Genomic DNA, 23,667 nt, shown 5'->3' on the forward strand with positions numbered 1-23,667 from the left:
CAATTTCTGCATGATCTGTCAATATCTGCTCATATAACTATTGCAAACTTGAAGGCAACTTTGGATTACATAGGTAATATAAATAAATGAATGAAAGAAAGTTTAAAAAAATTGGTAATGTAATGTGGCATATGGAAGCATGCCAAGTCTTTTTAAATGATTCATTCTCTGGAGTAAATGGATCTCTGAACCAAGATTGTCACCAGGCTGGTGTACACAGCTAGAGGTAATTACAATTGGTTCTCACAAATTACTTATGAATGTGAGCACAGAACTTGAAGAAACCATGTCCCTAGCGGCCAAGACTAAAAACACAACTTCAAAGTGGATTTCAGGTCTCAAGAAATACACAATTATACATAATTGCTGAACTGAAGACAGCGATTATTGTATAGAGAAATCCGGATATCGACAGATTTGGGAACTCAGAGAATCAATTCCACATTTCATCCAGGACTTTTTCACCATCTCTAAAAACAACAGCTCAACAGAAAGAAGTACAGTCACAAAATAGCCTATGCATATATTCTATGGTTCAAAACTATAACATTCAGTTTTTTCCCAATGGATTATCCTTTATAGAGTCCTGCATATTTAATGGAACAAATACACTGATTTGTTAAGTGATCTTGACAGTTGGAATTCTCCATTTTTGCACATCACATCACACAGTGACTGTATAAATTTGTAGTTTGTGGTTAGTAGTTAAATAGAATCAAACAATCTATGTAAAAACCACAAAGCTTCAAACAAAGGACAGTAATTATACATAACTTCACATGCAGAATAAATCTTCTGAAGGAAGTTCTATCAAATGTTTTTGAAAGTGTAAATACAATTCCGTTCCTTCTAGAGACAGTACTTTGAAAATAGTATTTCATGCAATGTGCTGCATAATTTAGAAGATTTACCAACTGTTTATTTCCAGTAAATTTTACAAGAAGGAACATTCCATTTCTCAAGGAAAGGACGAATAGAAAATAGCAAAAAAGACGAATGTGATGCATTTAGAATTGGAATATTTATTCACAGAAACCAACCGACTTTCCACTTACTCTGCTGTACAGCAAAATGAACGAGACAGGATGGCTTTGTTACAAGGTAAAGGCCTCACAGGCATGTTTACAGAAATGGAAGGCTGGTAACATCAATCCCCTTCAAAAAACAACTTTTGAGTCCCTTCGTGTGCTTTACTTAAAGGCCATATTTTTCAAACAAAGAATAAATTCTAATCTCACTGGCTGATCATCTGCATTGATGTTCAGAATACCAACGATTCAGAAAGCGAAAGCAACGAATACTTTCTGAGAGGTATAAAATATACACAGGTCAATGATTGGTCATACAGATTTGGTTATTTTAAGGCACAGCTGAGGCAGTTTCACAAAGTGGCAGGAAACAGACGAAAGTTAGTGCAGATTCAACATACAAATTGAAAAAGTAGCACAGAAGCTCCTAGAGAAAATGACTCATTTTTATAATGTGTCACTTTTTTAAAAGTCTAGATTAGTACTAAGGAAAGCACAATGAACTACTGCCACAGTGACCACAGTGGTTTTGTCAAAGACCCCCCCCCCAATTCATGTCTCCAAATCTATAAAAACTTTAAAAACACATCAGGCAGAACATGATTAAAACTACATCAGGAACAGAATTCCATGGCACCATACAGCTCATGTGCAATGCATACAAACACAAATAAACAGAATAAATTATAAAGTGCTGCAAAGGCCTGCAATTACATTTAATTCTGAGGTATGTCATACCGCTCAATTACCGTTTATCCGATCAGCAAAGACTGCACAATGAGATCATGCTGTCACAGTGTGTTCGTCACATTCATTACAGCTATGTCAGAAACCGGAGACGGTTTCGCTGAAGAATGTAACATGTCGGCAGTGGCTCCCAATGAACAGGTAGCACCGTTTAAAGGAAGATTAAAAACATAAGGTATTCTGTACAGGATAAAATCCAGACTTCATCTTGCTTGTCATTCATTGAAATGATCACTCAAAATGAAAAGCAACCAGAAATCAACCTAAAGCTAAAAGAAATACATATATATTCTCACAGATCAGCTGTAACACAACCCGCTAACCTCGAAGAACTGTCAGTATCATCAAATATAAAATGATCACGGCAGGATATCAGACTCCTCCCCCTCCAATGTCAGCCTCAGTCTCTTTCATCTGATTGGCTGAGATTCGACTGGCTCAGTACAAGGTTCAGTTGGGTTGGTGTGCCGTTTGGTTGGGCACCCCCACTCAGCAATTCACAGGGGGCTGGGTCCACAGGACAGCACCGGGTGAGTTTTGGCAATGGACGGTGAACTTGGAATGCTTCTTGGGCTGACGTGGTTTGTTCAGGTGAAGCTGAGCCAGCAGGGGGCAGGCGCAGACAGGACCACCCCCTCCACAGCAGCACAGCGTAGGTCAGGGCCTAGTTATGGTGTCCTGTTTGAAGAGAGGGTTTACAAAAAAACAACGTACATTGACGTCAAAGTCCAGACCAGGGACGCAGATAATACAGGTGAATTTAAAACAGATGAGGTCATGAGGCAGCTTGCTCAATTTGTTATGACTGAGGTGGGAGGGCTGAAGTGGCAAAAGGGATATAGAAGGCAAAAGCAAAAAAACTAGAAATGATGAAGAAAAAAATACAGAACAACAAGCAAATACACACAATGTAGCAATGACACAGCAAATTCAGTGACATGCCAAAAGAGTGCCACCTTTAAACTATTAACACACTTTTATTTTACTTCATATTTAACCTCTCCATCTAAACCAAGAAGGAGATTAATGTGAATCCTCCGGAGAAAGTTAAGGTTTCTGATAGCTAAACCCACTGGAGATATGCCACTGACTGTACTAGGCACTAATCAAGAATTACATTACATTACATTACATTCATTTAGCAGATTCTCATTTAGCATATCCACAACGACTTCCAGCACAAGAGGACAGAAGAGTTGAATGAGCAACAGCGTCATACCAGGCTAACAACACTCCCACACCAGTGAGTATGAGCACAATACTGTGGTCTGAAACTTGCTCATTTAACCTGAAAGCAGAAGACCCATCAAATCACACTTTCCTATGTTCTAGTTTTGGAGGGAAAAAACCCTCTAGGTGCTCACAAACTAGAAAGGGAAAGCTTATAGGTGACACAATGTGGAAGGAATGAAGGGAAGTATGATAGCCAATATACCAGCACACACCGGCTCCAATTAAAGGTGGAATTAGCCTGCTTTTTTAGCGCAGCGCTGTAGCCCCAGTCTCCCCTCCCAATGTAAGACTGACACAGAGCAACATTTAGATCAGCACATTATAATGGCAGATACGCAGGTTGCCTGTGCTGCTGCTGTTACTACTGTCACCTGCTATAATGTCGTTGGTAACCTCTGTCCCAGAGGACACTATTAAGAGTGAGGAAAGCTGCTAACAGCTGTGAAAGCTTCTGCAGCAACACTCTGGAGCCAGACTCCTAACTCCAATCTAACTGTCAAGGTGCACTTGAAGACTCATTTATTACAGCTAAAGTATTAGTTTTTTTCATTCTTAAACAATACAGGATTTTTCCATAATGTCTGCCATCAGTAAAATTGTGGAAAAAGAGAAAAATTTGTTACTGAAAGCATGATCATGTTTAATAAAAAATCTGATTTTCAAAGCTAACATAGTTTCATTTTCAAACTATCAAATAATTGATAGTTCTGAAATAACAGATTTTGAAAATGGGTTTCAACAAAAAAGGAAATGTTCTGACCAGCCATGCTCGTGAGCTGAGAAGCAGTGGGTCCCTTTTATGTTCCTTCACTGTACACGTATACACACACACACGCACGCATGCACGCACGCACGCACGCACGCACACACACACACACACACACACCGTTGCATTACCACACATTATGTCATTAACTGTAAACACTCTTAAATACTTATTTCAAGGGGGGCAGGTAACTTGAGAAAACAAATTGGTAGCATTTATTTGGAATAGTGAGACAATGTGAGCAAATTGCTAGTTGGCATAATATTGATATCAGTGTTTAGTGGCAGAGCTATTGTCATATGGAGAAAATATGATGCCCATATGAGTAATTGTGTGTTGGTATGCCAAACATTATATACATCAACAATATTATTTTAGTGTCACTGCTACCTCACAATACACTGAGAAAAATTATTTGCTGTTGCATAATGCATACTTGCCCAAACAAGCTCCTCTCTCTCCGTCACACACACACACACACACACACACACACACACACAAACACACACACTCTGTCTTTCTCTATCTCTCTATTTTGTAGATGCACACATACACGCAGAAACTGACCTGCGATGTACTTAGCTCCAACTAACATAAACATGCTACCCAAAATGTAAAAGCCCAGAGGGACGCTACTGAAGATGCTACTTTCACCTGCCAGCCATCCAGAACAGGGGGCAGATTCACGCAGGACAGGGGAGAGAAAGAGACAGGGGGACAGATCAGTACAGGACAGATCTGAGTACACACCAGGTGCTGTCTGTGACCAGTGACAGGAGGGCAAGCTCAGGTTCAGGAGCTTGACCTTTACTGACTAGCACAGACTCCCAAGGGCACATAGAGTGGAATACTTCTGCATTGTCTCCTAAGTCTAAAGAATCTATCCCACAGGACCCAACTCTGACATTATGATTCTCCTATGATGGTTCTTTTTACACTGCTAACGGTGTTTAAGGATTACCAGGTGGGATTGAAGTCTGAGAGTCTGAAAATATGCCATTATTAACAATTTCCACAAACTTTAGACCTTAGATCTTACAAATTTTGACAGATAGCCTATATTTAAGCAATCTAGATTCTTAGAATGGTAGGTGATTGCCTAAAATATTGCTGCCTTGTGAGGTGACTATAACAAAGATTTTCTTTTTATGCCAATAATTACATTCTAGGGTTACAGCTATCCATTTATAGAATAAAAAACTACAGCACAGCTGGAACAAATTTAGATAGAAGTGATTCATGCTGGTCCAACGCAGAATCACATGCTTACACAAATGTTTATTTTCAGCTACAAACTCATCTTTTCTGTTACAAGTCTGTACCATTTAGGAGTTACCTGACCAACATTACATTACAACACATTATTGGCATTTAGCTGACGCTCTCAGCCGGAGTGACTTACACCGGATACAGTCGCTTTTTTTTCGATATTATCCATTTATACAGCTGGATATTAACTGAGGCAATTCTGGGTTAAGTACCTTGCCCAGTAGCAGTGTCCCAGTGGGGAATCGAGCTTGCAACTTGAGTCCTGCTCCTTAACCACTACGCTACACTGCCACCCCAACAAATTGCAACACACTCATGTCTCATTAATATTATGCACTGAGAGCTTAGCCATACATGTTAGCTGTATTTACCTTAAGCGCAACACCCTATTCTACATTAGGGACCACAGTTTCTCTGCCTAAAGAATACATGGCCACGGACAAAATTTTGTGAGAACTGTTAACATTCCTAACATAAAGAGAAAGGGGGTGTATGTATGTGCGTGTGTGAGAAAGTATTGAACACTCACCATTTCCATTGGAGATGGGCTCTGTGGTCTCCCAGTTCATGGCTTTCTGCACGGCTTTCTTCCAGCGCGCGTAGCGGAACTCGCTCTCTGTCACGCACATGAACACGGGGACAGGTGAAAGACTGACACAGTTAGTGTGCCTGGGAGAGGTGAGCAGGATTGAATTCTCTTTTCACTGAACGGGGCGTAAAGTTTCCACCTTGCTTGCAACAAAAAGATTCCACCACAAGGTGGCAGTATACTACACCCGTGACAAAATGTCCTTTCCCATACAGGGGGTGAGGGCTGTGGTAAATGATGAACAGATTTGCTATGGTCCTCTCACTGCGTTGTGCTATAATTTGTGTAGCATTATACCCAAATAACACCAGGTGATTTCAATGCCAGTCCCTCTCATGTGAGCCCCAATGAGAAGGACTATGAATCAATGCTCTTTGAGTCAAAGTTGGTGGCGTGTCTGTACCTTCAGGGTTGATTTGTGGTTCAAATTTCTCAGAGGTGACTGCAGTCAAATCCAGGGGGTCTAGACTCCACACGCTGACCCCCTCCGCAGCCCCCGCCGCCATGGCCGCCCCAAGAGCCGTGGTCTCCGGCATGGAGGGCTTCACTGCAACGACCACAAGAATGCAGAGGTCAGTGAACATGACCCAGGAGTGTTCAAACAGGGGAGGGCTGGGTGTGCCTCTGACCCACAGGGGTGCAGTGGGTATCACCCTGCAGTTGCACTGAGTGACCCGGAAGGGTGTAATCAGGAAACAGGGCCGCGTCTCTTACCGACAGGGATGCAGAGTATATCAGCCTGCAGCTGCATCAGCAGCTTGTTGGAGGTCATCCCTCCATCCACCTGCAGCTCGCTCAGAGGGATCCCACTGTCCTGGTTCATCGCGTCCAGGATCTGCAGCACAACCCATCAGCCACAAAGTCAATCAATCCAATCCACCTATCGGCCAATCCATCAGCGCATCAGGCAGTCAGTCAATCAATGGCAGCAGGGTGAGATGCAGCGCACTGATCGGGTTTACTGTATTAAAATAACATCTACTGTTCCTTGATTTAGAGCAAATGTATATAACACTCTTTAACATCACACACGCTCACGGCTGGCTTTTAGCAGCAGTGATGTAGCAGGAATCTGAACCCACAGCCCTTTGGTTCTATAACGTGTATAAACAAACACACACACACACACACGCACACACGCACACACACACACCTCTGCGTCGCTCTTAGCTAGCCTGGTAATCAAGTTTTTGATTTCCCCAGGACAACATTACAGCGCTGAGACAGTGGGAGAGCCAGTCTAAATAAGCTCTGTGTGAAAATAAAAGGTGGGAGATCTTGCCTCTCTAGTCTGGAAGCAGACTGCCTCGAGCGCAGCGAAGGCCAAGTGATTCCTGTTAGTGAACTGAGTCAGACCACAGATAATTCTGCAGGAGAGATAAAGAGGGGTGGAGAAGAAAGAGAGGGAGAGAGGGGGGAAGAGTTTGTGAGAAGAACTCTAAAACGGAGAGGCCACCTAATGTCCAAGGAAGGCATTAAATGAACTCGTGAGAATGGCAGCAAAAATTTCAAACCAGAAGGCATACTTTTAAGAGGTTTGTTACAGGCAAAAACACAACATATGTTACTGTGCTGTTTTTGGATTAGCAGGTTGGAATCGAAGTTCAATTTAATGGAAAATGGCACTGACAGTACAGTACAATTTTCAATGATTCCTATGAAATCCAGCCATTAGTCAGCTGATAAAGCCATGTAAAACAGCTCTCCCAACAGCAGAGGTTTCCTGTGCAGTCCTCAGGAGCTTACCCTCGAGCACTAGGCTCCCAGTAGGGGGCGTACAAGCCAGAGAATGCCGGAACAAAGTAGCAGCCATACGATGTGCCCACTGCGGCAGCCAGTTTCTCTGTGAGAGGGAAACAGAGAGAGGAGATGCACAGGCATCAAATGGACTGACTCCTTTAGATGTGAATATTAAAAAAACACCAGATTGTGTTTGAAAAAAGACAGCAATTATTAACTGTTAATCAAAAAGCAAAGTTCTTACCAATCTCAGTGGAAGACTGGATAATTCCCAGATTGTCCTTAAGCCAACGAACCACCGCTCCAGCTATGGCAACTGAGCCCTAGAAGAGTGACCAATCACAGATTAGCAATAATGAAAGCAGACCAATAAGACAGCAAAAAGGACCGACCAATTAGAGGTCGCAACAAATAGAGGTGACGTGAAAAACCAGTTTACAGGAAGCCCTACCAACCCTGTGAAATTTCAAAGGTTTCTTTGGAGTCTGAATGCAAGTACCGGTGTCCACTCTGTTCCTCTAACCAATATATTCTGTGTTCTACAGCCACACTCTCCAATCAAGCAGGGAGCAATAGATTCCCCATAACAGACATGATCACGCTAATACATCCTAACTAACTGCTTCACCTCATGACATATGATTTAAAAACAGTCATTCTAGTGCCATGTCCTAGCTGTCTGTAACACTGGAAATGCAAGCAGAGCAAACTAAATGTTTGAAACCTTTTGTGTGTCACAGAAGGTTAATCATTGTTGTATAATCATGGTGTAAAAGGTATCACCTATGAGGTAACAGTAACTGTTAAGATATTTCACTGCTAATTAGCACATTAAACGCACATACATGCTTTATTGGTGGGCACAGAAAGTTAATGGGTAACTATTGGATCATATCCAGGTAAAAGGTATCACTTTGTCTTATAGCCAAGATCCTATAAAATTGCAAAGTAATTGCCAAGGTACATTCCAAATAATTGGCCTGGCTATAAATGGTAAAATACCATGTAAGTAGCCTATTGTAAACAAAGTGCAACCCAGAGTCCTATACAGTACTGGCTGTGTAGGAAGTGCATGTAAAACTGTGAAGGCTAAATCCTTTACAACTTTCAAACATTTTGTTCTTCATATTTCACCACTGTTACACAAAAGGAAGGGATTGTTGTGTTAATAATAATCACCTATGAGTAAAATTAACATGTATATTTTAACAAAGACAGAAATAAAGAGTGTTGTTACTAGCAATACCTCAAGTGCATAGCAGGCAGGCTTGTCCCGGCCCAGCTTGTAGGCCACCGTGGTGAGCAGGCCATGGTCTGACATTACCGGCTTCAGAGAATGGGAGAAGGCAAGAGAAACAGAGAGAGAGATTGAGAGAGGGGGGAGAGAGTGATTGTGTGACAGACTAACGACTGCTGGGGTGAAAAGAAAGCCAAACCACACGGCCTCTCGTGGAGCACAGTCCTGATCTTCTGATCAAACAGGTATGATGAAGGTGCTTTCTCTTTCATTGCTCTATGTCTGTGTCTGGCATAGTGGTTAAGGAGCTGGGCTTGCAACCCAAAGGTTGTTGGTTCGACTCCCAGGTTGGTTGCCCCATGCACTCGTGCATGTACCCTTGAACAAAGTGCTTTAACGCAAAATGCCTAAGTAACTATCCATATAATAAAAATCCAGCTGTTTAAATGTAACTTGTAGCTATGCAAGTTGCTCTCATTAAGAGCATCTGCTAAGCAAAAAATGTAACATAAATGTAAGAGCCCAGAAAACAGGAGCCTGTAGCTCATGGTCATGACAAGACACTATATAGTCACTTACTTCAGACAAAAGTTAAATATTTCTGTGCACAAAAAAAAGCTCATCTACACAGCAACCTTAGCAGGGCCTGGTTAACCATTTACCAGCTGTAGTTATACAGGAATCACACAAATGTGTACTATTTCAGTAAATAATTGGTTACAGAATGTAGGTCAGGGGTTATATTATAGAAGATCCAGTAAATTCAGTTAAGCTAGGCTAATGCGGATAAGATCACATGTTAAGTCATGGCAAGTATCCTATACTATGTCTTATCTGTGAGATAGGCTTTGTCAGTTTGGATGTTTTTGCAACAGGGCCCCTGGGTCTTTAATTGCTTTGTAAAAAAGTAATCAAAATTCACCTTTGAGCCAGTGTTTCTGAGCAGGAAGCAACCGGTTCCATACCTAAAAGAAAACCAAACACTATGGGTTCAGCCCTTATGGGGAGTGCAGTTATTCCAAGCTGCCATCTTTCTGGGGGCACTGTGGACATCATTGTTCTTTCTGTCTCATTGAGAAGAGCTCCAGCCATTCTCAGCAAATAGTAATGATGACACCCCCTGCCCTCAAACCCACAGCTCCTGTTTCATGGCAAGTTTTATGGAAACACCCAACCACACAAAGGCATAGAGTCCTCCTTTGAGCCCATGAAACAGAGAAAAGAGGTCACTGTTCACTCTGCAACTGTATCTTGGTAACAGTGGACCAGTCCTCTGTAGGAGAAGAAAAACGGCACGGGTTGGAGAGATGTGACTGGAAGGAGATCTTACGTGTTTTTGGCCTGCCCGTCCCGAAAGCACATCTGGCCAACAAGAGCAGCCGACTGGTCCCCCAAACACTGCAACACACAACAGCGTACGTCATTAACACACTCAATCCATGTTAGAGTCTTCGCTTCTGCAGAGCAGGACCAAAATCTCCAGCCTTTTTATTTCACAAGCCTAGAGCCAGAAAAGACAAAGAGACAGGATTCTGTGCTGGCCTCAGTGTTTTCAAACACTTCACATAAAGCAGTAAAAGAAAGCAAATATTTCTGTGGGCCAGACTGAAACTGAACTGAGATGTGTTTTTCACACACGCACACACACACACACAAACACACACACACACACACACGCACACACACAAAAACCTACCCCAGATATGGGAACTCCAGTCAAAGACCCGGATTTCTGTCAAGGAGAAAACATTTTACAGATCAATTTTCCATTGCAGGTATAAAACAGCATCTCATCATCGCCCCATGTTTAATAAGGGTAGTAGTGCGTGAAAAGAAGTGATTACAATGTGTGATATATGCAACCATTTTACACAATCGTGTTCAGACTGACTGCAAGCTACTTCAAGAAATGTCCACTTTCAATAAAACCCTTTTAATGGTTCAAATAAAAAAGACCAAAGTAAAAAGGTGGCTGAAAGCGAAACACCACACTTATTACGCCACAACTATTACACACTCTTATTAATAATTCATGAAAGAGGTTCTCTTCCTCTTTGCTTTTGGGAAAACCCAATGCTTTTTCAAATGCAGTGGTGGGTACGCCACTATTATTAACCACACCCCCGCAAGGAGCAGAATCCACAGGGTACACACAGCCAATCACAGCATGACGGAACAGTCAGCCACACGCTCTCATTCATAAAAACATCTTCACTCCCATTTGTCCGCTTCCATCCGCCCCGATGCCGAGGATCGTGGGTGCCTGCTTAGTTCTCACGGATCAGGAAGCAGGGAGTGATGTGGATTCACCGACACTTATATCACATCTCTCTGATTGGCAGATTTGAGGGGCGCAGCGAAGGAGATGGGCCGTCAACATGACTTAAGCCCTGTGCATTTCAGACATCGGTGCATCTGTACAGCATGACACACTAAAAGCAAGCCATAATTTCCGCTTCACCTGTGCACTCTTGATATGGGTAGCTACTAGCTCAGGCTCACATTTACAGCTTTACAGCGTGCCCTTGTATTAAAACATTGCTATTGGGATCTATCATGGTGAGACAGTGTTACAGATGGTGATATAAAGTATAGCATATGATAGTTTGCAGTGCAGAAGGAAGAGCTCCAAGCTAGCACGGTGACAGCAACTGTATGGTATAGAGAGTTGTCACATGTTATGAGAGGACACTGGTCAGACAGACAAACTGACCCTATCGTGAGTCAGGTGGGTTTCGTGGGACAGTCACATGACAAGCAATTCCTTTTTTTTTTTTGTCCAAAGCCGGCGTTCCTGCACTTTCTCAACATTGTTTATGATGTTAGGGTCGCGACAGGCTAACTGGGACATGGAGTTCAGGGTTGACTGTCACTGTGGTTGTCCTGGGGTGAGACCTGTACTTTGATCCAGGAAGCAAAGAGGTTTTCAAGGTCCTGAGGCAGTGGCGAAGCGCCCGCTGACCTTTGCCCCCGGCAAGCACAAAACACAGCATGTCAACAGGCCCATGACACCATGACACACAGGAGGTAAACACTCACAGCCAGAACACTTACAACCAGTGTAACAGTGACACTGCTGACCCCTGGACGGCAGTATCTTTGAGTCTGTGTACATATATCTGTTTGCGTGTGTGTGTGTGCGCGCTTGACTTTGTGTGTCTGTGTTTGACCCGTTTCGGCTTGACCTGATCTCTGCTGACAGGCTGAAAGCTTCACTGTCACAAATCGGAGTGACAGAAAACCACAGCCAGTAAGAGAGTCCGCTTTTATCCTGTCACTGTACACTCCATCACCACAAGGCTTTCTAAAAACTTTAGACTTGCTTTTAAATTAGACATGTGAGAAAATAGCTTTTGATAAAATAGCTTCAGATCTCTCACTATATTTTTGGACAGTGTTCACAAGCACTGGGTGTTCTGTTGTGTGTGTGTGTGTGTGTGTGTGTGTGTGTGTGTGTGTGTGTGTGTGTGTGTGCATAAATATTGAATGCTCAGCTCTTGTTTTTGTGAACTCTTTTACCTTATTCACAGTATTGATCTGAAACACAATTAAGCACGACAACCTCGATTCAATCTAACTGCAATGCTTTTTAACTTTATAAGGAAGAATTGAGTGTTGTGATGTCATTAATTGTGACACCATTTTTCATTCATTTTCCAAAAAGCTTTGTACATATCAAAAACAGACGTGCTTGCTAGTACACTTTCATATAAAGACAGTCTAAAGCATAGAACAGAAGGATCAGGATCTCCCTACACTGTAATACAGGTCTCCTCTATCTCTCATTCTCTCACTATTTTTAACAATCAGCTTTTTTGACGACCATGAATGGCTTCATGGATTCAGTGCATGGATCCATGACAGCATTGGTCCCATCCCATACAAACCATGTCACACAATTCCGAAATAAATAGCTGCCTGGCAAAAATACCTGATCCTCACTGCATATAGTAGTTGGAAAGACACCACAATGGGGGTTTGACAGCATGCACACTACAGCGCCAGGAAGCAAAACGCGAAGCTGATGACAACTACAACGATGATGATGATGATGGTGACGATGATGATGATGATAACAAATACGAGGATATACTCACCAGGCTAGAACGTATTTTCTATCGGTCATCAAAGAAAGAGCACAAGAGAAAAAGACTAAGAAGGAAGGAATCGCCACCGCTGAGGCAAAGTTAAGGTTAAATTTCATTGGGAGCAAAGTCTGGCTCACACCTCTAGACCTAAGTTTTACCGAATAAGAAACAGGGCACACAAACACAACCATGCAAATACTTGTTATACATGCAGCGTTAGAGTAGGACCAGGTCAGTAATCAGTAACCCGCAGTGGGTGCTGGAGTATCAGACTCCAGTATCAGTATGTCCCAGTCATAGTGCAACACTGCTGGTAAACACAGCTTCTCCCCTGCTGTTCCTGCCATCCTGCCATCCTATACTAAACCCTCTGTGAAACGTATATGGAAAAATGCTCTTAGGATATACTATGACTCTTCATTTTGACCTAATATATTAATGTTTCATCCTTATTTAACCAAGGGTACTAATTAGAAAGAGCACTATATATGGACATACATGAGTATATACATAAACTAATGTGTTTTACTGTCTGTGTGTAACATACTTTGTACCTCATATGTTTAAATTTATCAGGCCTGATAATCATGGGGTTATGATATCATTAAGGCCTATCAAGATATGCCTTTGCAAATAAAGGTCGTATTGAAGTCACAATCGTCAAGGATGAGGTTTATCTGAGAGACTGTAGCTCATTTCCACAGAAATTCACTGCAGTGATTATATCACCCAATATCTCTTAACTGTGCCAAAGGGAAATGGCATGATCAAAATCCAAGTTCAGGGTTTATGAAAAAAGACAGATGCAGACAGACATGCTCATAGAGACAAGCACACACGCACACACACACAGAGGAGGGAAGCCAGTCTGTATTTGTCTCTCTCTCACACACACACAGAGAACTGGTTGGGACTTACCATCAAACCATAGATTTCCGAGGAGCTCCTCACTTTTGGCAGGATCTCCATTGGGATATCGAAATATCTACAAGAATTATGTTAAAAAATTACCCAATTAAATCATGCCTTTACAGGTACAAACTATCACACAACATACTATCATGAATAACCTTTCCATAGAGCCAAACCACTGCAATGCATAAAACAATGACAATAATGTAAAACACAGGACAATGATAATGACAACAGAAATAAGTCATGTTAGCCTTTTGTTCAAGGTTTGATCACCTTAATGGATCTATTTTTTTGTAATGAAGTGGTTAATTTGACACATGAAACTGTAATTGAACATGTCTTAAGCCTGTCAGGGAAACAAGTAATGAAGCTTGGCTATATGCACTATGTACAGTGTGTTGGATACTTTAGACAGTGCCAACGATGTGTCAATGTCTTACTGTATTTGTTCCTGACAAACACATAATTAATGTGTTATCTGATTTAATTAATTAAATGATTAATTCATAAATTAAATCATTATGATGAGTGAATGACAGCAGTGACCGGAGGGAGAGACCCACGTGCAGAGCTCTGGGTCCCAGTCCATGGTGTGAATGTTGAAGAGCATGGTGCGGCTGGCGTTGGTCACGTCTGTACAGTGCACCCCCCCATTCTTCCCCCCCGTCAGGCACTGCAAGGGAGCACACACACACAAACACACATACATACAGGTGACGAGGTGTTTTTAGTGGAGAATGAATCCAACCAAATTTGTTCCCTGGGTTTCATTTCGTCATTCAACAATGCTAAGGTGCATTTCGATTTACTGGTCAACCAATGAACATTGGCCAGAATTCCGCTCCTGTACAGCATGTACAGAGTCTCACCCATATGAGCCAGGAGTCCACAGTGCCAAACATGGCCCGGTGGGACAGAACCGCCTCGTGCACCTCCACCACGTTGTCCATGAGCCAGCGCAGTTTCACCGCGCTGAAGTAGGTACTGATGGGCAGGCCTGTCTTGTGCTGCACAGAAGGAGAGAGTGTGTGTGAGACAGGCGAGTGTGTACAGAGTGTGTGTAATACGTCACATTATTGCTTCAGAGCATCAATGAATGACACAATCTGAGGGATGGACCGTGACCATGACACCATCTTGACATCATCTGTGCGTAAACCTAGCTTTGCTAAGCCAAAACATTGAACTTTTGAACTGGTGCTAAAGCTCAAAAATCCTGTCCGGCTATTTCAAGTGCAATTTGGGAAAAAGGGAGGGAGGGATTACTAAAGAGACCAAAGAGACCAAAGAAAGAGGAATGGAGAAAGAGAAAGAGACAGACAGAGAGAGAGAGAGAGAGAGAGAGAGAGAGAGAAAGGAGATGAAGAGAAGAAAACACAGCTAGATTTACACAACATATCACACGATCATTAATCAGCTGCCTTTGGAGTTCAAACGTTCCTCTGAGATATGACATAGAGGGGTTCCTCTTTCTGAACCTCTTCTTCCTTTCCTTTTCTTTTTTCTTGTGTGTCACATTCAAAGTTAAGCTGTACACTTTAATATCCTGTCACTGTCAACCACTGCAACCTGTCACCATTCCAACAGTCATAAGGTTGCTTGACCAAAATTTGTCACAAAATTAAAGGACAGAGACCACATGTTTATTTTGAGATGAAAGGTTTTTCTCATTACCAAAGGGCATTTTCACATTACCAAAAGGAAAAAGGCTTGTCATTTAGGACACATAGGAAGAGGTTAAAGTCATTATGACAACCCCTAAATGTATATTATTTTCAAAAGGGGAGATCATATCCACCAGAAGTAATTGGAATACTGAGACTGTATGTATCTGCCTCTCAGAGTATAAGGTAACAGAAGTTGCTTGAATGAAAATGAAGGGTACACTGAGGCAAACCTGCAAGGCCGTAATCCTGGAAAGTCCATGATCAGGCAAGTATTCTGTACTCTTTTCAAACCACAAGCACTGTCAGAACAGGGGAGATCTTAAACCCATTACACAGAAATTGTGATTGGCTGAATTTGTTGGGCAGATTACACCGTGTGGCCCTTCCCCTCTCAGGAAGGGTTCATGGCAGGGACTGGTGCATCTCACCTTCAGGTGGTTCTTGTTCCTCTTGGGGGTCTTACTGATCAGACGCTCCACTGTGGACTGGGTGCGCAGGTCCAGCCAAACTGCAAAAGGCCGGCAAACAAGCGGTCAATCACATCTCATCCATCTGTGATGCAGATGGGTGTTACACATCATGTGGTGGTTGAAGTGACTCAGCCCTCCTCCACTGTAATAGCCTTGAAAATGTAAGTTCAATCCATTATTCATTTCCAATCACAAACTCCTCAATGCATACCAACTTGACTAGACAACAGTGTCACCCAGCTAAATTGCAAGAGAGCAGCATGCAAGCTGTTAGTCACCATTTCCAGTAAATATTACAGCAAGACAAGTGTTTCAGCAAGTTTAGCAAGACTTGTGACACGCAGTATATGAGCCAATCAAAGGCAAGTTTGTGTAAAGGAAATCAGCTGGCTGCTACTGCAGCGTTTGGTCAAATGCTTAACAGCTGATCATCTTTATCTTCAGTTCAAGGGACAAAAACACTTTGGGGGTCATCCCTGGCACATTCACACAGATCACAAAAGAACACAAAGTGCTTTTCTGTGAACTGCCATTGGTTGGTTTAACAGGAGGAGAGAGCCTCAAGAGGCAGAGCACAGCAGGCTTCAAAGACACTGTCTCTAACACCTGGAATCCCGGGTGAGTTGGCTTCTGCAAACAATGACTTCAATCAAGCAGGCAACTGCAGGAGGAAACCATGCAGAGCCTACAGCCATGGAGGAGTGGAGCCACCCAGCCCAGGGCAACACAAACTGTCCCACACAAATTCCTCAGAGGGTGGAAACTCCACATTCTAACACAGTGATATCTTATGTGGTATGGTCCCCCCAGCCTCAAAAGATTCCTCTCATAACCCTGCTTTGCATGGAATTCTGTTATTCTTCTGTAGCTTCTCTCCAGTACTATGGAAGTGAGTGATAGTCACCATTCCTGCTAAGCAGGTGTTAAACACAAGGGTTTGAAACAAGGAAGAAGAAACATGGGATTGTTTCTCCCTGATTCACACACTGCCTAGTAAATCACTGTGTCATCTGTTGCACACTGCCCAGCACACACTAAGTGCAAATACTTGACCTACTCAATGACCTACTCCGTGTGTGTGTGTGTGTGTGAGCGTGCGTGTGTGTGAGCGTGCGTGTGTGTGTGTGTGTGTGTGTCTGTGTGTGTGTGTGTGTGTGTGTGTGTGTTTGTGACTCAGTGAGGTCCAACCAAGAAGCATGTGTCCCACACCCCCATTCCCCCCAGCTTTGTTTAAGATAAAGTTAACATACAGGCCCATAGTGCTTTCTGTAACCTGACACCCCAGCTTCAGAAAGTAAAAGTCCTGCCACGTATTTGTTCCACCCATGCACTACGGCAGCTGCATTTAATTAGCACAACTCTTCAGCCAGGTAGAGGAGCTAATTAGTGAAATCACCTTGTTTAGTCATTGGTTAGAACAAATACATGGTAGGACTTTTACTCTTTGAAGCTGGGGTGTCCACCTCTGGTTATGCTATATTGTGCTCATATTTATGCCTTGTCTCATATTATAACATGAGTTGACAGTGATACAGTACATACCAATGGCATTGTACAGAGGTTCTCCAGTCTCCTTGTCCCACACCAGTGTGGTTTCTCTCTGGTTGGTCACCCCAATTGCTAAAATTTCACAGACAATCACATTGGGTCATGGTTAAAATAACATGTTTTGGAAAAGAAAAACAGTCTGAAATCTTAAAGAAAGGAAGTGCTGTCAGCTTGGCTCCTGTACCTTTGATGTTGGAGATGTCGATGTTGAGCTGGGTTAGTTTCTCGCAGGTTCTTTCCATGCACTCGTACACAGACTGCAGGATCTCCTTGGGGTCCTCCTCCACCCACCTGCAGAGAGAAACACAGGTTGAGGCGCTCCGGAGTGCTGTGACACCCTTCCCTCAAATGAAACACTGATACAACATCCTAGCTGAATGAAGTTCAGAACCTAAATGTACCCAGTTGTGTAGATGTAGTGCTCTTAAAAACAATGCCAATGACAAGACAAAGTTCTGCAGATAGCATTTCTTATAAACAACTGAAGACATAGCAGATACAACCCAAAGGGACGGCGATTAAGCTTTAGCAGCAGAGAGGAAATCACCCAGAATGATAGAAACTGAATCAATGAAATGTGACCAGGCTTCTGCTTCTATTGAGACAGACTTTCCATAAGGACATCTCTCTAATAGTTTCATATAGTAAGTTATCATTAATGATGAATTTAGGAAAAATAACTAATTTTGTAAGAAATTCAGAGGAACAGCAAGCCACAATGGGTGTGATGTAGGGGTGGCAGGAACAATCACTAGTACAAGCTACTCTAGGATGAATAGTTCAAATCCATGATGTAATAACAGTATCATGACCTTAGTTGCTCCAGTAATGACCCAGAGCAACTGAGTTGCACAGCTTGAGTGGGGGCTATAATTTGTGTCTGAAAGTACAAGTCACCCTGGAATGGAATCTGAAAAAGGCATGCTGGGATACTCACCCTTCTTTGGGGAAACTCTGCTTGATTTCAACCTGGTGGTGACTCAGTAGTTCAGCTGTTTTGGCATTGAAAACCTGAGAAAGAGACAGAGAAAATTTGGTCAACAGGACAACTGGAAAAATGAATGAAAATGAAACCTTTTCAAGCAACAGTCAGCCAATATGAAGAATTCAGTTACTGCTCTACACTTTGTAACTTTCATCCACATGAAAACTGATTTTTTAACTCGCCCTCCATCCTGCCTTGAGTAAGTTAGGTTCAACAGATATTTTCTTTCTCAGGTCTATGACATCACTGTCACTGAAATGTAATCAGACAGGGCCAAAGTTGAACTGAACTCTGATTCCTGGACAGGTGGCTGAAAAAAGTGACTGCTGACAGAAACATTTCAGTGTCAATCCACCCCCCCCCCCCTCCCCCAACAAAAAAAAACGTTCATCACTGGGTAGATAATAGACAATCCACAGTTATGGAGAAGAGTTAAAAATTCACTCTGAAACTGAGCTACAAGTCACAAACAAATGCTTCCACTACAGCCATATCACATATTACTATTCTTTATACCGCCATTTGCCAGATGCAGTCAAGAGAGGGTTGTTGGAGTTTACATGAAAACCTGATTGTCAGACAGAGTCTACTATGATTTCTACTACTCCAAACAGAAGTGGCAAACATTACTTGTACAGTATATCACCTTTCACAAAAAGAAACCACAGTACAAAGTTCTTCACAGCACCATTCAAACAAGCCTATATTTGAAACTAAAGACAAAACAATAGGGCTGCTATAACATATAACCGACATAACAGTGGAAGAAGTGCTTGATAGTGGATCACGGTCTTTCTCATCCCAACACCTGCCAAGGCCAATGAAAATTTTGGAAAACACCCAAATGTCCAGCCGATTTGGCCAAATACCATATTTTGGTTTGGTTGGACTGGTTGATATAATAGGACGAGCCAACAGACAATCTCAAGATCAGTGGCTCTGAACAGCTCAACAGTGTTCAGCAGCAGACCCTTACTCCTTCCTCTCCCTCCTCTGGCCATTTGCACTGCTGTGGGTGGAAAGGCTGAATGGACCTCATCTTGTTACATCCAACCATTACAGACATCTGTACAGCCTTTGTTGCCTGACCCAGATAAATAGAATAAAGATGCTTTAAACATAACAATCAGGTCTTCCAAGTCAACAGCACTAGTTTGTTATTATATGACCATAAGACCAAAGTGTTACCCACCCCCTTCCACCCTACCAATATATATATTTTTACTGGTAAAGTTGCATAAGCAGCTCCAATGAAATAAAGTCCTGGGTTATGGTGGGACTTTGCATAATCCATACAGGTGACCAAGGATCAGGCACATTAAGATCTGATTAGTTCTCTTAAGATTAAGTTCTTTGAAGACAATCAGAGCCCCTGGCACAGGAGGGGGGCAACTCAAGGCTGACACTCTGCTGTAGGCAAAGGGTGCATCAGTCAATTTACTCAGATGGAGTGTCCAAGCATGTGCTCCAAACCCATTGAGAGTGAAGAACCCTGAAAGTCATTTCACCATTTAACACTGCACTACGACAGCTAAAGGAGTCAAAGATAAAATACATTTGAAATCGCATCAAAGCCACAAGAGGTTCTTCAGAGGCTGGCAAAGTGGTCTGAGCTATGCTAGGAATTCCTCTCTATTCTACACACAAGCTTCCTGCTGCGCTAAATACACACAGACACCTGCTGAAATCTGCGACACTTTAACAGCTTTGCCAGCTCCAAGGTGCACACAGATACTCTCTGGCATCTGATCTGGACACAAAAACCCACCTTGTCGGACTGGCCCTTGGCTATCTGTGGTCTTACTGTAGGGTATGTTTGTGTTGCATGTGTGCAAGGGGTATATGTAACTGAAGCATGTTTGCAGTCACTTTGCACCACTGCAAAGGGGCCGATGCACATGCGAATGCAGTCAGCTGTGATCTGTATACCATCCTTCATGCAACTTTATTGGATGCACTTTGTACTCTCTCTTTGTAAGTTGCTCTGGATAAGGACATCATCCAATCAAATATAATTGTGAGGTAATTAACAAATCACATACCAATAAACCCGACAGCATGGTTGAATTAGTGCTGTCAGTTTTACCCAGTCCGATTCCTTGGAGTAAGTTATCAGAGTAAGTTACACATAAAGTCCACACTGTAAACTGAAGGTACCATGGCGCTTTTTCAACCATACCTCTTATGTTCGTCGAGCGGGATAGAAACCCAAATCCTACTGGTTCAGTTGTTTGTATTTAACTCTGTCGCTTACATTTTGTTGCTTGACATCCATTTTGGGTTTCAAACTTTTCCTCTGTGATTGCCTTGATACAGAACAGGTCTGCAAAGGTATGGATTTCCCTCTGAGCAGAAGGCCGTTTTGGTGGGAGGGATGGGGGGATGGGAGGAGGACACTGCAATAAACCCCATTTCCCTCTCTTGCCAGGACTGGGGGGAGGGTCACAACTGAACCAGATTTGTTGTTTCCGGTCTGAACCAGATTTTTGAGTGGCAGCAACTGTAAGCAACTCACAGGAGCCTAACTCAAACAGCAGTGAGTGAGATTCCACTCGGCAGGGGGCAAGTCAGAAAGCAAAGAGTCTTCTCAATAGTAGTAAACCTGAAACAGCGCTGACACTCCAGACTGCACTGTAGAAAGCCTTTTCCCATGAATGGAATCCACAATGTCCATAAATTTCCACTCAAGAACAGGTGTCAGTAGTGAAGGAAGGGCAGCAGCTTTAATCACACACTAGCCCATATTTCAAGGACTGTTTATAGACACGTAAACTCCTAGTCACAACTTGGACAGTAGAGCCACAATTTTGGTCTTGGCTTGTTTCGAAAGCACTGGGAGATGCAGATTTCTGAAGTATAAACAGAGGAAGTTTTGGTGTGAACTCTTGACTTGATTTTAAGAAGTAGCTGTAATCTACCAGACTGATATGGATGACTTAATTTTCCACATGTGGAACTAGCCAGCTACGAAACACTATTAATCTCTGTTACACTCTATCAAAACGTGTTTCAGATGACAGAGCGGACACAAACAGCTACATGTAATAAAATCTACAAAAAAGCAAACACACGATACAGCAGACGCCAACGGGGTTACGGTAAAAGATGGCCGGCGTCCCATGCGCCACGCGTGGGGTGCAATTTGGATCAGGTTGGCATCAAGTGCGTGGCAAGGGGTATTGCTTTTCGTTTCACCGTGCCTGCAGCAAACGCACGCCGTTCCTCACACTGAGCTAGTCCTTTAAAAACCTGCAGCGCAATATCAAACGCACGATGATGTTTTGGTATATTTCCAATTACTCGCCCGGGTGTCAAGGACGCGACAAAATGAATCGCAGAGCGCGCAAGCTGGCTGATACCTGAAGAGAAAATAAATCCATGAGAACAGTGTCTTACCAGGAACCTCGTAGAGCTTGTGCCTTGATCAATGGCTCCGACAAGGGGACCCATTATTATCCTGTCCGATGATGCCGCCATCCCGCCGTTCATCTAAGCTGCGTACTTGAGTGTCTGTCTGGACAGCCTCTATATTTATATTTCTGATGCCCGGCTCCCCGGCAGGAATACTGTATACCGGTAACCAAACGCAACCCTAGCGACGTCATCAAATTGACGATTGGGAGGAGCATATTTAGACTTGACAGGTCATCGAGGGGCGTCGGCTTCGAATCCACCTATAAAATTTGGGGGCACGTCAAAACAAAGGCGGGTCAGTGAGTTCACAGGGGTGAAGTCCTAACTCCAGCCACATTTGCATTGGTTTCAGGCCAAACCCATGGGCGTTGGTGTCATACTGTGTGGAACGACCTGCTCGCCGCTTTTCAGATTTGAGTAAATCCTAAAGAATGCAGAGCAAGTTATGCAGCTAGCCTGCATGCTTGGTTTCCTTCCTAATTTTTAGGTGATCTTTTTGTTTCTACATGCTGTACTTTCCTACTTGGTACTTTCCTCATACAATACACGTTGCCGTACTCAAAGACAGAGAGTAATTCTAGGGAGTAATATACACACCGATGAACTTCTTTTGGCAGCAAAAGTTCATTCATTCAATGAGCTTTTGGCAGGATCCCTCTAGGGAGCTTTATTTGGCCAGCCTCTGAATTAAAAAAACAGGACCTTGTACTCTTGACGTGTATCTGTGTTTTTGTCTCAGCACACGTTGGACTCAGAGGTATGTCAGTCTCACTTTGTACCTTCAAACACAAACATGCATATACCCACACACAGACTGATACACACTCAAACACCCTCACATAAAGAAGGGTCTCTTATCCTGGAGCTAAAATGGTAGGGCTCCATGATGGAGAACAGACAGAGGCACTCCACCAATCAGGCTGGTCTCAGCACACACACACCACTCCCGACATTCCTCATATGTCGTCACCCCCTACTACAGCCCCACTCAACAGCTGAACAGCTGCCTGCCAATTACAGACAGGCAAGGTTTCAAATTCTGTATGCAATACAACACACTCTGGGTATGACTGAATCCCTGGCCATTCTGTATCTGTGAGCAGCAATCATGCCATTAGAAAGGAATTGTACAGCATTTCTATGGCAACATCAATACTAGATCTATGCAGAGAAATGAGGGAACTTGACACTTATCTTGCAATCAGCCTTAAAATATACTCAGCTTTATAAATGGATATGTGTAAATATTAGCAATGTATACCACCATGGATAAGGGTGTATGCTAAGCAAATTGGTGATAAAAATAAGGAGAAGTTAGGATGTTAAGTGCGTTAAACAGAACACTGTGCTGGTGTGAATTTTGTAAGCATTACTCCCCTGCCCCCCTCCCACGGCAGTGCTAATTGCAAATTATTCACAAAACCAGGGTGTGAATTGCCTCTGTGTTGGTAAAGCCCATGCCATTTGTCAGCATGGACCACACCACTCCAGCAAAGGTGTGGTTTGTTGGTATGGTTACACCCTCTTTTGGGTGTACAGGGTAGATAAATGGTAGTGTGGTGTGTGTTGTACTGACTAGTATCATTTTTTATGTCTCCAGGTGATTCAGCAGGAAAATTAGAGATCCATGGGTGTTTTTGTTTAGAACATTATGAAAATATGTCATAACAAATAGCAAATGTACATTAAATATAGCATATTAGTGTGTATATATATATTACGATTATATTCTGTCTTAGTATGAACTTAACCAAAGAACTGAATACATGCTTTGCAGGGTTTACTTGCAAATTCCTTGTATGATGCATTTAATGAGGTTGTTCACACTGTAAAACTAGAAACTATGCCTAAAATCTGCCTGGGGCTCCAGCAGTGCATTCTGAGCCACCCCTCCTGTCCTCAGAAGGGTGTGTCTCCCTTTCGCTGTCTCCCATTGGAGCCCTCTCATTTACATTACAACTGCCACAGGGC

At 42.8% G+C, this 23,667-nt stretch overlaps 1 protein-coding gene across 2 annotated transcripts; it reads right to left on the reverse strand.

Annotated features, from left to right (window-relative positions):
- Positions 1-1,573: 1,573 nt before the first annotated feature.
- LOC118789337 (glycerol kinase-like) lies at positions 1,574-22,317 on the reverse strand. 2 transcript variants are annotated; one of them, XM_036545714.1, is made up of 20 exons: positions 22,294-22,317; positions 21,679-21,956; positions 18,235-18,308; positions 17,482-17,588; positions 17,292-17,369; positions 15,708-15,787; positions 14,482-14,619; positions 14,176-14,285; positions 13,616-13,682; positions 10,306-10,341; positions 9,940-10,007; positions 9,532-9,574; positions 8,619-8,699; positions 7,617-7,695; positions 7,379-7,475; positions 6,915-6,999; positions 6,347-6,467; positions 6,036-6,179; positions 5,573-5,659; positions 1,574-2,453 (listed from the first exon to the last, which is right to left on the reverse strand). In XM_036545714.1, exons 2-20 carry the CDS (start codon positions 21,769-21,771, stop codon positions 2,440-2,442), a joined length of 1,602 nt encoding a protein of 533 aa, XP_036401607.1. In that variant the 5' UTR covers positions 21,772-21,956; positions 22,294-22,317; the 3' UTR covers positions 1,574-2,439. The 2 variants fall into 2 exon arrangements, with proteins under 2 accessions (XP_036401607.1, XP_036401605.1); XM_036545712.1 differs by lacking the exon at positions 22,294-22,317 and having other exon boundaries at positions 21,679-22,148.
- Positions 22,318-23,667: the final 1,350 nt, after the last annotated feature.

This window comes from Megalops cyprinoides, chromosome 14 (genome assembly GCF_013368585.1).
Source record: "Megalops cyprinoides isolate fMegCyp1 chromosome 14, fMegCyp1.pri, whole genome shotgun sequence".
Classification (NCBI taxonomy): Eukaryota; Metazoa; Chordata; class Actinopteri; order Elopiformes; family Megalopidae; genus Megalops; species Megalops cyprinoides.